The sequence below is a fragment of the Mercenaria mercenaria genome, chromosome 15 (assembly GCF_021730395.1).
Source record: "Mercenaria mercenaria strain notata chromosome 15, MADL_Memer_1, whole genome shotgun sequence".
Classification (NCBI taxonomy): domain Eukaryota; kingdom Metazoa; phylum Mollusca; class Bivalvia; order Venerida; family Veneridae; genus Mercenaria; species Mercenaria mercenaria.
Genome location: NC_069375.1, coordinates 49415551 through 49428330, shown reverse-complemented (window position 1 = coordinate 49428330; position 12780 = coordinate 49415551). Strand labels below are relative to the sequence as shown.

The following is a 12780-nucleotide window of genomic DNA, read 5'->3' as shown; positions in this document are numbered from 1 at the left end:
GAACTGAGAAATTATACCAGTATAAGTTGTGTGCAAGTTTGATTAAAGTTGATTGCAAAATGTGGTCTCTACCGTGTTTACAAGCCAAAAATAGCAAACTTTTGCCCTTTAAGGGTCCATAACTCTAGAACCCATAATGGGAACTGGCCAGTTTTCAAAAGGAATCATGACATTATGCCAATACAAGTTGTGTGCAAGAATAATTAAAGCTGATTGCAAAATGTGGTTATCATGTCCACAAGCCAAAAATAGCAAATTTTGACCCTTAAGGGGCCATAACTCTGGAACCCATGATGGGAACTGGCCAGTTTTCAAAAGGAACCGAGATATTATGCCAATACAAGTTGTGCGCAAGTTTAAATTAAGTTTAATTGCAAAACGTGGTCTCTATGCTGTTCACAAGCCAAAAATGGCAAATTTTGGCCCTTTAAGGGGCCATAACTCTAGAACCCATGATGAAATCTGGCCAGTTTTCTGGTCTTCAACTTTGCACCCAACTTGTCATCTACTCTGCATGACCAATCATCCTATGAAGTTTTAATATTCTGGGTCAAGTGGTTCTCAAGTTATTGATCGGAAATGGTTTTCCATGTTCAGGCTCCTGTGACCTTGATCTTTGATGGAGTGACCCCTAGAAACAATAAGGGTTGTCTACTCCAAAAGCCCTGCCATCCTATGAGGTTTGAAGGTTCTAGGTCAAATGGTTTTCCAGTAATTGATCGGAAATGAAGTGTGATGGATGGACAGGGCAAAAAAATATGTGGGGGGAGATATAATGAGCAACCCTAGTGGCAAACTGCATGAACTTCGTAAGAAGACCACTAGAAGATGCAACACAGCATTATGTCTAAACTCTGGGTCTCTCGTTTTTGAAAAATGTTGCTAAAGGACCTTCTAACTAGAAGATGCTTTTGTAAAAAAACACATGTCTCCCCCAATGCATAGTCATATAGACAAGAATTCAATAAGGGACAGGAGCGGAATTCAAAGAGACACTGGTTTGCTGCAATAGGGATCATCTACTTGGCATGTCCAGTCATTCCACCAAGTTTCAACATTTTGGGCCTAGTGGCTCTCAAGTTATTGTTCAGGCTCCTGTGACCTTGACCTCTGATCAAGTGACCCCAAAATCAGTAGGAGTCATCAACTCTGCATGTCCAATCATCGTACATGTATTAAGTTTCAACATTCTGGGTCAAGTGGTTCTAAAGTTATTGACTGGAAAGAGTTTTCTATGTTCAGCCCCCTGTGACCTTGAGCTTTGATGAAGTGATACCAAAAACAATAAAGGCCATGCATCTACTCTATAAGTCCTATCACCCTATAAAGATTGAAGGTTCTAGGTCAAATGGTTCTCAAGTTACTGACCAGAAATGGATTTCAATTTTCTGTCTGCTGTAACCTTGACCTTTAATAGACTGACCCCAAAATCAATAGAAGTCATCTTCTCTGTATGTCCAATCATCCTATGAAGTTTCAACATTCTGGGTCAAGTGGTTCTCAAGTTACTGCCTGGAAATGATTTTACATAAACAGCCCCATGTGACCTTGACCTTTAATGTTCAATCATCCTATGAAGTTTCAACATTCTGGGTCAAGTGGTTCTAAAGTTACTGATCGGAAATGGTTTTCCATGTTCAGGCCCGTGACCTTGAGTGACCCCAAAATCAATAGGGGCCATCTACTTTGCATGACCAATCATCATATGAAGTTTCAACATTCTGGGTCAAGTGGTTCTCAAGTAACTGACTGATAGGAAATGGTTTTCCTTGTTCAGGCCCCTGTGACTTTGACCTTTGATGGGGAGATCCAAAAAACAGTAGGGTCATCTACTCCAGCAGCCCTACCACCCTGTGAAATTTGAAGGTTCTAGGTCAAATGGTTCTTCAGTTATTGATCGGAAATGAAGTGTGATGTACGGACGGAAGGACAGACGGACAGACAGGGCAAAAACAATATGTCTCCCCAAGTGGGGGGAGACATAATAATGCTACAAATCAAGTCTGATGAAGATTGATGAAGTGGTTTCATGTGAAGGAGTCATGTAAAGGCATTTCTAATTTTAGCTCTGGTATCCCTTAAAGGGGCCAGTCATCCCCATTTGAACAAAACTTTGGGAGGACCTTAAAATAATGCAAAATACCAAATTTGATGAAAATATATCCAGCAGTTAATGAGAAGTATTTAAAAGTATTTCTAACTTAACCTCTAGTGGCTCCTAAAAGCAGCCAAGTGCCCCCATATTTACAAAATTGGGAGAGGATCTTATAACGATGCTACAGACAAGTTTGATGAAAATCCATTGAGCGATTCCTGAGAAAAGGCTTTTTTCTATTTTTAGCTCTGGTATCCCATAAAAGGTGCAAAGTGCTCCCATTTGAACAAATTTAGAAGAGTACCTTTTATTTTATGTTTTCAAGTGAATTATAGAGTTTTCTCAGTGAAATAAAAGTGATAATCCACAGTTTTGAAACAGTAGATTATCATTTTTATTTTCACTGTTTTTGCCGAACTAGTTCCGGTCCTCCGTCGCGATTGAAGTCAAATTGTATACCAAGCGTTATGAATACCGGGGACCATAATGACGATGACGTCGTTAAAATGACGTCATTTGCGTTATGCTTTCTGTTGATCTTTCGCGCGATTTTCGACATTTTATAAATTACGCGACAAAAGTAGAGTTTTACACATGAAATAAAAAGAAAATTTGTTTGTGTCAGTGAAATATCAATTTTATTTCACTCGTGAGCACCAAAAAAAGTCATTTTCACTCGTGGCTACGCCACTCGTGAAAATATCAGTTTTTGATGCTCACTTGTGAAATAGAATTGATATTTCACTGAAACAAACAAATATCCTCTATATAATGATGCTACAGACCAAGTTTGATGAAGATCCATCTAGCGGTTCATGAGAAGTTGTTTATAATTATTTCTAATTCCAGCTATAGCGGCCCTTAAAAGGGGCCAAGTGCCCCCATTTGAACAAATTTGGGAGAAGGCAGTATAATAATGCTACAGACCAAGTTTGATGAAGATCCATTAAGTGGTTCATGAGAAGAAGTTCTTAAAATGTTTTTCTATTTCTAGCTCTGGCAGCCCCTAAAAGGGGCCAAGGCGAGCCATTTGAACAAAGAGCTTCACAGGATTTACATAGGAAATTGACCCCCAATATCTGGAAATTTCAAGGCAATGACAGTAGGTAAAATGACTTATTTTTATTACATTGATATCTAGTCTAATAAAAATCGCTACAAAACGGACGCCGATGCCAATCAAGTGATGACAATGAGTTCAAAAAATTCAATGTAGAAAGACACAACTGTATTGTTCTTTTTATCACATGTTAGCATTTCATACTCAAACATCAACATTTCTTTACCTATTATAGGCCATGTCAATTTGAACAACGTCTCCAATATTTAAAACGACATCAACCGTAAAGCTTTATTACACTATCAAATATGTAATGGCTTTATTCTATTCCAACAACATCAATCATGTGATAAAATAATTTATTACATCCTTTATAGAAATATTCCATAGATGAAATAGTGGGAGTGGATGATAATCTCAATATAGTATGGCTTTTCATATATAAATCAATAGGGTACATATTTACTGGCTCTGATATTGATCTATATGATAAAATTAGAATATGTTTTTTTCAATTTGTTATGAGAAAAAAGCTGATATATACAGTCTAGAGTCTTGTAGGCAGCTGCATATGTTTGGAACTATAGCTCCATATTTCCCTTCTTTAAAGTCATAACTTTACTTCATATAAAATAGCCAAAGTATCACAATTACCTGAATTCTAATGTTTATTGGTACACAACTGAAAATGCATTGCATTCATTTTCTAAATTAATAATTAACTTTTTGTTATTAATTAAATTTGGCCTTCAATATTATTACTGACAATATATGGAAAGGAAAGGCGACAGAAGGTGCCAGTAGGTTAAATGTCAAAATCTAGGTGATCCTAATACTGAAATAATTTTACTGTAAAAAGCTGAAAAACACTTTGGCCAATGGTCATCAGGCTTTAAATCATAACTGTCTATGGGCAATAGATTAATAATTTGGGGTCAGGAGGTCAAAGATAAAAGTCACTGTGACATTTAGGTATAGGGTATATAAGCTTGAGAACACTTTGACATATTATGGTCATCGAGCTGTATAGCACAAATGCCTATGTTCAGTAGATGACCACTTTGTGTTTTGGCACAAAGGTCAAAGTTCAATTTCAAACCATACTGAAAATGTAAATTACATGCCTAATCACAACTGACAGGCCATCATATCAGACATATAAATTTGTCTTTTTCTGTTGCAATGGCTATGAGACCAGCTCGCAAATTCTCAAAAATGTGCAGCTTTTGATTTTTTCCTTGCCGGTAAAAGTACCTAACCTTTGAAACATAGCAGAATGATATGAGATCATAAAGTTCATTCTACATTTTCACATCCGTTGCCATGGCAATGAAATATTTTTTCACCTTTTTCACATGCAAAAAAAATGAATGAAATCCATTTTGTCACTGCTTATAGTTTTATCATTATAAGTTATGACAACAAAATTAATGATGTAAACTTATTTATCTTAAGGAAACGACAGATTACTAAATGACCTGTTACCATGGCAACTTGAAGACTATTCTCTGTTTTCTTCACAGGAACATAACTGATGTCAACTATAACATTGATCAGCCCTTAAGCATCCAAAAATGAAAATATTAAAGCCGGAACATGCAAAGAAGCTAAACAAAAGCTTTAACCAGGATTTTCTAAGTCCATAAGTGGGCATAATTTGGCCAAAATGCAGGTCAGAGTTATGGGACTTGATGCTATCAACTAGTTTTATAATCCCAAAGACACATGTGAAGTTTCAATTCAATATCTGCATTAGTTTTGGAGATAGTAGCTTGCATGTAAAACTTTAACCAGGATTTTCTAAGTCCTAAAGGTGCATAATTTGCTCAAAAGACACGTCAGAGTTATTGAACATGACCCAGTGAGGTTGATAACTGACCTAGAAAAAGAAAAAATAAGTTCAAAGCTATATGCCTTTAAATGATAGCTGTATGTACTTGCATGCAAAACTTTAACCAAGGTGTGACGCCGATGTCAGGGTGAGCAGAATAGCTAGACTATTCTTTGAATAGTCAAGCTAAAAATGCTCAATTTTAGCCTTGTTGTAAAAGTACAAGTTTTATATTGAAAAATAAACAAAGCCAAGAATTTACCTCTGTAGTTGATTTAAAATCATTCTTGAAAACATTAACAAAAATAAAACAATAAAATATTGTTCTCTTTTAAGGAATTTTTAGTTTCAGAATTCCAAAGAGTTATTTCCCTTAGTTACGACTGTTTCTATGGCAATTCTGTTACCGGATTATGCATGTTTTAATAGCCTAATGTATTTACATTGATATTTTAATCAAACATTTGTAACACTAATCACTTATTTATATATTTTGTGTTTCAAATTTAGTTAAGTATACCCCCAAGTAACACCTAATGCTTACTTTCACAACGGCACATAATGCAAACATTAAATTTTCTGTAAACAATAAAAAAATTATTGTTCTTGCAGATTTTTATCTCTTTTTTTGGTAAATACATGTACATGCATTATTCAAATATCATATGAAGAAATACTTTAATAAACATTCTAGCATAAAACTGCTGTTATTGTCATATTTCGGGGGTGTTTTAACAGGAGAGGAAACGTGTGTTAACAGAGAGATTCTCGCGCTCACGTGCTGTTATAACACCTTTTTATATATGCGAGTTACGTGGCAAAGCGTAAACGTCATTCGGCCCCAAAACGGATAATTCAAAACGAAATGACGTCAACGTTAAAAACAGCTCAGACATTCCCGCGCATTTCATGGAAATTTAATGACGTTGAGGTAGGATGTATTCATTTATTAGTATTTTTCCGCGTTTTATGCTAGAATAGCGTTAGCACATGTTCATTTCGTGTTATAACATCTGCAGAATCCCTCGGGATTCTGCAGACGTTATAACACGAAAAAACATGCGTTATCCCTACATTGTAAAACTGTTCCATTTGTTGCTGAAAAATAACAATTCACCAAGTTTGCACAATTTCTTTTAAAAATTGCCATCATAAAGTAACACAGATCTACTTTCTGCAGCTTACATGAGTTAATAAATTTTTATACAAGACGATTCTATTCCTGTTTTATAGACTCTGCAGATCTAAAAAATATTGTCGTACTCTTTCAACAGTAAATGCTAAACAAGGCTTTTTTTTGTTGGTAGAAGAAGCCCCTCCAGACATTGTTTTTTGACAGGCTGACACCTGGGATGAGCAACCAACCTTCCTTAACCCTTACCCTGCTAAATTTCTATAATGAACTTGTTAACTGTTAAAAGGGGTGCATACCAGAAGGATACTGACTGAATGGCTAATAGTGCAGATCATGATCAGACTGCGCAGAGGTGGAGGCAGATGTTGCAAAGGCAGAATCAATCGTGTCCAACATGATAAGGGTTAATCTGGCTGGATGGCTTGCTCCACATGAAAGAATTCTTAATACAAAGTGAATATTGGGCCCGCAGCGGTGTTGAATGAGGCAAGTGACCATAACCACTTGGTCACCTTAAATATCATGATATACCAAAGTAAGAATAAAGGTTACCATACCTAATATAACCCTTAACTTATATATATATGTACACTTGATGGAAATGATCATTTTTAATAGGAAATGAATTTACGGTAATTTGTATCTTGTCTTTTTTTCAGTGTATTTACACTGCTGATATGTTACACATGGATGAAAAAAAAATTGTACCTGTTTTAGCATCATTACTTCCATGGTCGCTACACAACAAAGAACTATCTACCCGGCAACCATCTTGTCATAGAAGTGTCTACAAGGTAACCAGCTTCATAGCTTAAATACCTGAAAAGAGACAAAGTGAAAATGTTGTTCCACAAAACCAGTTTTCTCGACAAAGTGTGTTAAAATTCTACATGCACATTTCAGTCAATTTGTATATAACTGAATTCTATGAAAGCTGGCGCACCATGCTACATGCCAAAATATTGACTGTCAAATGGTAACTGGTCAAATGATAAGAATCCAGTTATTAACTGCAAAATGTAAACACTTTAACTGCTATATATTTTAAACAGTTTATATATGCCATGCACCCAGGACTGGTTGAACATCATCAGGTACTGCTTTAAGTCAGACTGGTACAACATTATATCTTTTAAAATAATTCAAAGTTTAAGGTTCATTTGAAGTGTTTGAGACTACCCCTCGGGTGAATTTTCGCTTCATGTCTTTAGGCCTCATAGGCCTTTGTTTTTCATAAATTGTATACCAAACTGTTCAGAGAGAGTAGAAGTGTCTTTCAAGAGAGGTTGTTTTGTTCGGTATAATAATATTTCTCTTATATCACATGTACTTTGCTCGTCCACATTCTGATTTGTAAAAAAATATCAAACTTCTTTTTCAAAACTATTTTGACATTAGGTCTACACTTATTGTGTGCCTAACATATTTCTCCAGGTATTCCCAGTGTTAAAATTGTTACGATACATGCACATTTCAAAAGGTTGCAAAACGAAAGTGAAAGTAGAGCTGTCAAAATGACAAAAAACTCATATATTTCAGAAAATATGTAAGTTAACTGTATTTCAATACTGGGAGTACCTAGATAAATATGTTACAGACACAAACAAAACATATTTAAAGAAAAAATCTTTTGAAAAAGAAGTTTGATATTTTCTACAAAATAGAACTGTGACGATCAGAGTACATGTAATTTTACACAAATTGGATAATTTGTATTCAAATTTCATTTTTATGAGTAAATAATACCTACCTAATATACGGTACGGATTCCGGACGTGCGTCGGAATTTAAACTCGCCCTAGAACGGAAGTGAATTTTTACCCTAACACCGTTTCACTTCCGAGAAAGTCATTCCATTAAGGCGTATTCGAAGTCGCCTAGGAAGACTTAAATACTGTGGGGATGGAAGGGTGGGATAGCCGTATATTAGGTAGGTATTATTTACTCATAAAAATGAAATTTGAATACAAATTATCCAATTTCATTTCGTAAATAAGCCTACCTACCTAATATACGGTACGGATTACTCCTGATTATGAAGCAGTATACTGGAGGAGGGTTATTTTAAGTCTTAAACTCTTGAAACCCTTTCTAAAAATAATATAATTAAAATAGTAACTTACCAGGTTTGGATCAACTCCACCTTAGTAAGTTAACCATCCCAATGTCATTTTCATCTGGTAAGGTGTAGATCTGTATTTACACACTATTATGTTTATCAGCATTCTTATAATACACTAACTGAATCATCCCCAACTATACAAAATCCTGTAAGTTCTGGTACCCACAGATATACATGTATATACATATTATACATTGAAACTTAGTTTTCATCTGATAAACTATCTCAGTATATCAAAACAAACTCGCCGAAAAATTGTATTTACAACAGTTGCTCTAAGTCTTATTCACAATCCTTGTGAAAATTCACTTCAATACATGAGTATCAACTGTCCTCAAATAATACTTTACAAATGTGGTCTCCCTTGACCAATCCGCAGATTCTAGAACACTCTTGAAAGATGCTCCCTTAAATAGTGCCCAAGAGGGTCCGATACTTCTGGTAGAATGACCTTTTAGTTTGCTAGAAAGTACAGGTTTATTGTTCTTCTTGTAAGCGTACTTGATTAAATTTACAATCCATTTTGAAATGGTTTGTGAAGATACTGGCTGATGTGGTTTCTTAGTGGCAAGAAACAGTTTCACTACATCTTTACCTGAACATTTCGGAATTGCTCAGTTCTTTTCAAATACCAATGGAGGCACCGTTTGGGTCCAACATTTTATCTTCAGGAAAGGCAGGAACAAAATATGTGATTTTTCATGATTTGGTCGATCCTGCTTAGACAATCCTGTGCGAACAAAAGTTATACCTCTTCTGTATACATTAACAGAGCTTTCCCCAAGTTGAAGAGACTGTAAGTCGCTGCACCTTCTGAAGGTTGTGATGGCTACTAAAAAACAGGTCTTCCACGTTAATACTTCAAGGAAATGTCTTTCAAGGGTTCAAATGGATGTTTCTTGAGACAGCCTAAAATAAAAGAAAGATCCCATTCAGGTGTTAAAGTTTTAATAGGTGGTCTTTCATTGAATACCCCCTTTAATAAGCGAATTATAAAATGGATGTTGACCTACGGGACACTTTCCAACAGGAGGTAGAACAGCAGATAGCATAGATCTGTTACTGCTTATTGTTCTGTATTTCAAACCCTTATGAAACAAAAATGTCAGGAAATCAGAACAGACACTCAGAGATGCATCATAGGGATCAACTGATCATTCAGTACACCAGCCACTGAATAGAATATTTTAAACTTTGAGTTATAGTCTCTTTTTGTGCCTTTACGCCATGATGCTGCCAATAATTTTCTAGTTCCTTCAGAAAACCCTTCTGAAGACAAGTGTCTGTCGACAGCAGCCATGCCGTCAGTTTTAGTTTCTTAGGTTCTGGGTGAACAATTTGACCCTTTGACTGAGACAACAGGTTTGTTTTCTGTAATTGTACTGGAAATGCTATTAGCATCTGTAGTAACTGTGGAAACCAATGCTGTCTTGGCCAAAAGGGAGCGATCAGAATAAGCTTGCACCGATACTGTTTCATGTGCTGCAGTACTCGAGGAACAAGATGCACTGGCGGAAAGGCATAGGCAAATATGTTCTGCCATGCAATTGACAGGGCATCCCCAGAAAAACTCTGTTGATGGGGTATCCATGAGCAAAAGACTGGTGTTTTCTTGTTTTCGAACGTTGCAAATAGATCTATCAAAGGATGACCCCAGAGAGTGAAAATTTTGCTCACTACTGTCTGATCTAGAGACCACTCGGTCTGTTTGACACTGTATCTGCTCAGCCGATCCGCCAGTACATTTTTCTTGCCTGCTATGTAACTTGCTTTCAGACATATTTTGTTCTTGAGAGCTAGAGACCATAATTTCCAAGTCAGATTCCACAAAGCTACCGATTTCGTACCTCCCTGACGATTGATCCATTGTACTACAGTCGTATTGTCTGTACGAATCATTACATTTTGGTTCTGGAGGTGTGGTAGATTGTGTGTCACTGACAAAATTATGGCTTCCATCTCCAAGCAATTGATATGTTGTAGCCGTTGGAGATTCGTCCAGCGGCCTTGCACTGTATAACCATTCATGTGTCCCCCCCATCCGTACAGACTGGCATCCGTTGTCAATGTCACTGAAAAAACTGCCGACTGAAGTGATCGACCCTTTAAAATATTTGCTTCCTGCAACCACCATTTCAGGTGTGGGACAAGTGAAGGTGTAACAACAATTTGATGTGACATTGACATTCTGGATGGGCTCCAGTTCTGTAACATGTGTATTTGGATAGGACGCATGAAAAGTCTGGCATTGGGAATCAAATCCAGGCATGAGGCTATTTTTCCCAACAGGACCATATAATGATGTGCTGTGTTCTGACCATTTAGCAAGTTCCATACTGCACATTTGAGACTCTGAACTCTGTCCTGTGTTGGGTAAACTAGTCCCAGACCAAGACTGAAATGAGCCCCAATATATGTCATTTCTTGACAAGGTACTAGATTTGATTTGCTTTTGTTTATTACAAACCTAGTTGAAAAAAGAGACTGAGAATTGTCATGCGTTTTCCAGTAATTTTTGTCTGATCTGGTTTAAATTTAACCAGTCGTCTAGATAAGTGGCTAGTCGGATGCTTCGCTGTCTGAGATATGCTGCTACCACAGCTGTTATCTTTGTAAACACCCGTGGCGCCACTGTCGGACCGAAACACATGGCTCGAAACTGATAAACCTGGCCCATGAAACTGAAACGAAGGTATTTTCGGTGTGATTTGTGAATCTTTATGTGAAAATACGCATCCTTTAAGTCTAGTTTTATTGACCAGTCTGCTTGATCTACTAGGTTTATCACTTTTGACAATGTGTCCATCTTGAAATGTTTCTTCACGAGATACCGACTGAGAGGGCGGAGATTTATGACTGGACGAAGTTCGTTCGAGTCCTTTTTGGGAACTAGAAATAATGTACTGTAAAAACCTGTCATTGAATCTTTTTTCTCGACTTTTTCTATTGCATTTTTGCTTAAAAGATTCTCGACTTCTTTTGCAAGTAAATTGTGTTGTGTCAAAGGTAATTTTGTTTGCTTTATGCCTTGGAATCGAGGTTTCTGATGAAATTCGAGTTTGTAACCGTCTCGAATAATTTCTAGAACCCATTTGTCTGAGGTCACACTTTGCCATTCTTTTAAGAAAAGTGAAAGCCGACCTCCCACCGGTATCTCGGGACGATTTGCTATAATATTTACCTGGTCATTGTCTAGTTGGTGTGTCAGCTTTTGAGGTGCTGCCTTTGTAAGTTTGAGAGGATCTGCGCTGCCCATATCCTTTTTTGGAGTCTCTCTCTCTGTTTGGTAGCTTTGGAATACGAAAATTATTCCATCTGTCACGGTTGTAACTGCGGAAATTTGTACTGAAACCGCCACCACTACTTCGTGTAGGTCTTGTACTGTCATATCTAGCATGTTTATGCGCTTGAGGCTGAGAATTGTCAGGCAATTTTCTCTTTTTAACCTCAGGAACTAAATCTTCCAGTTGTTTTTTCTTCTCTTTTCTGGATTTCAGTAGTTCTTCTAGACCTTTGCCAAAAACACCTTCACCCGACAATGGGAGATTAGAAAACTGTGAAGCATCTTCCAGTTCATACAAGGCAGTGTCACACATAGCTGTTGTGCGTCTAACAATGTGATGAAAAGCCGCCCCAGAACGCCCTATTTGGTCTAAGCACTTAGTGGTCATTGCAAAAATGTTTTGGACATGTTCAATAGTTTGTTCTTTGTCACATTTGTCCTTGGAAATATTTTCAACCAAAGAACCTAAACTCTGCTGAATGTATAATTGCATAACAATACCGAGTCGACTAGCTTGCTGACCTTTATATGCAATTTTCTCAATCATTTTGCAAGGTTGAGAAAAAAGAGCTTTTTGTTTATTCTTAGAAAAAGATGCTTTAGACCCATGTCTTTTTACTAGGCAGCTATCAACTAAACTGTCGAGGGAAGGAACTTCCAGGTACTTGTCAGTGTCAGAGTCTACAGGGAACTGCTCAAAATTATCTTCATTAAAAGCAGTCAAAGAATTTGGAGACTCAGTTCTATAGTTACTGTTCAACACACTCCTTTTGAGATGTGTCAATAGAAATTCCAGATTTTTCATCCTTTCTTAAGAACAGCATCCTCACCAAAAATGTCAAACAAACACTTCTGAGTTGCGCTGGACAATTTATGGTATCACAATTTCATTGTCACTGACAGGGTCCGACTCAGATTCAGAATTTGAGAAACGTCCCTCTGTCCTAATCGAGATATCATCCTCTTGAGAGCTGTGACTGTCAGACAATATAATGTTTACTTCTTGACTTCTGTCTTTGTGACGAAGTAGAACTTGAGGCTGTCTCTGTGACAGCTGATTTTTGCAATAATAAGTCTAATTTGTTTGTCAAATTAGCAAATTTTTCATTCCAAGCTTTTTCTAAACGTTTGTACTTGGATGGCTTGCGTTTCTTCTCTTTCGTCTGAGAGGAATTTTCATCTGATGAAGACGCACGTGGTTTGTCCACGTCGTCCAGTTGTTGACCGGGTGACCTTTGTGCCGGTGTAAGTTCA

At 36.9% G+C, this 12780-nt stretch overlaps 1 protein-coding gene across 1 annotated transcript; it reads right to left on the bottom strand.

Moving 5' to 3' along the window:
• Window positions 1-9401: 9401 nt before the first annotated feature.
• LOC123563664 (uncharacterized) lies at window positions 9402-10664 on the bottom strand. The gene has a single exon (XM_045356627.2). The coding sequence runs from the start codon at window positions 10662-10664 to the stop codon at window positions 9402-9404; it is 1263 nt and encodes a 420-aa protein (XP_045212562.2).
• Between the last annotated feature and the right edge of the window lie 2116 nt (window positions 10665-12780).